This window comes from Myotis brandtii, unplaced genomic scaffold, assembly GCF_000412655.1.
Source record: "Myotis brandtii unplaced genomic scaffold, ASM41265v1 scaffold21450, whole genome shotgun sequence".
Lineage (NCBI taxonomy): Eukaryota > Metazoa > Chordata > Mammalia > Chiroptera > Vespertilionidae > Myotis > Myotis brandtii.
Genome location: NW_005358021.1, coordinates 1 through 1,099, shown reverse-complemented (window position 1 = coordinate 1,099; position 1,099 = coordinate 1). Strand labels below are relative to the sequence as shown.

Genomic DNA, 1,099 nt, shown 5'->3' with positions numbered 1-1,099 from the left:
CTCCCACACCTTCCTGGGCCCCATTGGGTTGGACCAAGGCCATCTCACCCTGCAGGAGGATCCTGGTTTCTGACTCTGTGTCAGGGACTTGGTCACTGAGGTCTGCAGCCTCGACCTCCACTCGCTGCACACCGTCTGTCGGTGGAATGGGAGACACCCTTGGCACCAGCCTCCTTTCACCAGACCCTGCACACCACCCAGGCCTCACCCCCACTCCTGCGCTGACTCACTCTGGCCCATGTGTTGTGGATCCAGTGTGTGAACGGCCACAGTTTTATTCACTCTGATTCCTTCAGGCTGGACAGTGTTGAGGGAAGGGGGAGGTGAGTGAATACAAGGAAAACAGAGCCTCAGCTGGTCAGCAGGGCACTGTTCTGGGGATTACTGTAGCCTAGATGGCATCTGCCAGTCTTAGCTGTGTGACTGGGAGCCAGTTACTCAACCTGTCTGTGTCTCAGCTTCCTTCCTTATAGGGAAGAGGCAATACAAACATCTACCTCATACTATTGTATGATAAAATAACATCATTATTTATTTAATAACAATAATACAACAAAGCCTTTTGAAATCTATGTGCCTAGAAGCTTTCTTTATTCAGGCTAACTCATTTAGGGTACCGCTATCATCATTCCCATTTTAAAGATGGGGAAACGGGTCGGGGCCGGTGTGGCTCAGTTGGTTGGGCTTGTCCCATACACAGAAAGGCTGGTTTGATGATTCCAGGTCAGGGCACATGCCCAGGTTCCAGGCTTGATCCCAGGTAGAGGGCATGCAGGAAGCATCCGATGTGTATATCACTCTCACATTGATGTTTCTCCCTCTCCTCCTCTCCTTTGCTCTCTCTCAAAGTCAATAAAAAAGTCTTAAAACAAAACAAAACACAAACTTATAAAGATGGGGAAACTGGAGAACAGAGAGCTGAAGTAACTTGCTCAGAGTCACACAGCTTGTAGAACAGAACTGGAGTATGAGCCTCATAACTGTTATCAAAGTATTTTATTTTCAAATTAGATGAATAAATAAATAAAATATTAGTGATTTGCTTATGAACTTGTTTTACTCTAAAATATTTAAAAAATGACAAAAGGAGATTCCTCAA

The 1,099-nt window shown here is 45.9% G+C and overlaps 1 protein-coding gene and 1 long non-coding RNA gene across 2 annotated transcripts in view; both read right to left on the bottom strand.

The window, feature by feature from the left end:
* LOC106726023 (complement C3 alpha chain-like) overlaps positions 1–43 on the bottom strand; it is a gene marked incomplete at its 3' end in the record, with an annotated part of 9,248 nt that extends 9,205 nt beyond the window's left edge. Inside the window, exon 1 of the mRNA XM_014539357.1 lies at positions 10–43. Within this exon, the coding sequence (XP_014394843.1) occupies positions 10–43 (34 nt within the window). The remainder of the gene's footprint in view (positions 1–9) is intronic.
* Positions 44–66: 23 nt separating this feature from the next.
* Positions 67–296, bottom strand: LOC106726024. The gene is made up of 2 exons (XR_001362039.1): positions 231–296; positions 67–135 (listed from the first exon to the last, which is right to left on the bottom strand). It is a non-coding gene; the product is annotated as an uncharacterized LOC106726024 (long non-coding RNA).
* Between the last annotated feature and the right edge of the window lie 803 nt (positions 297–1,099).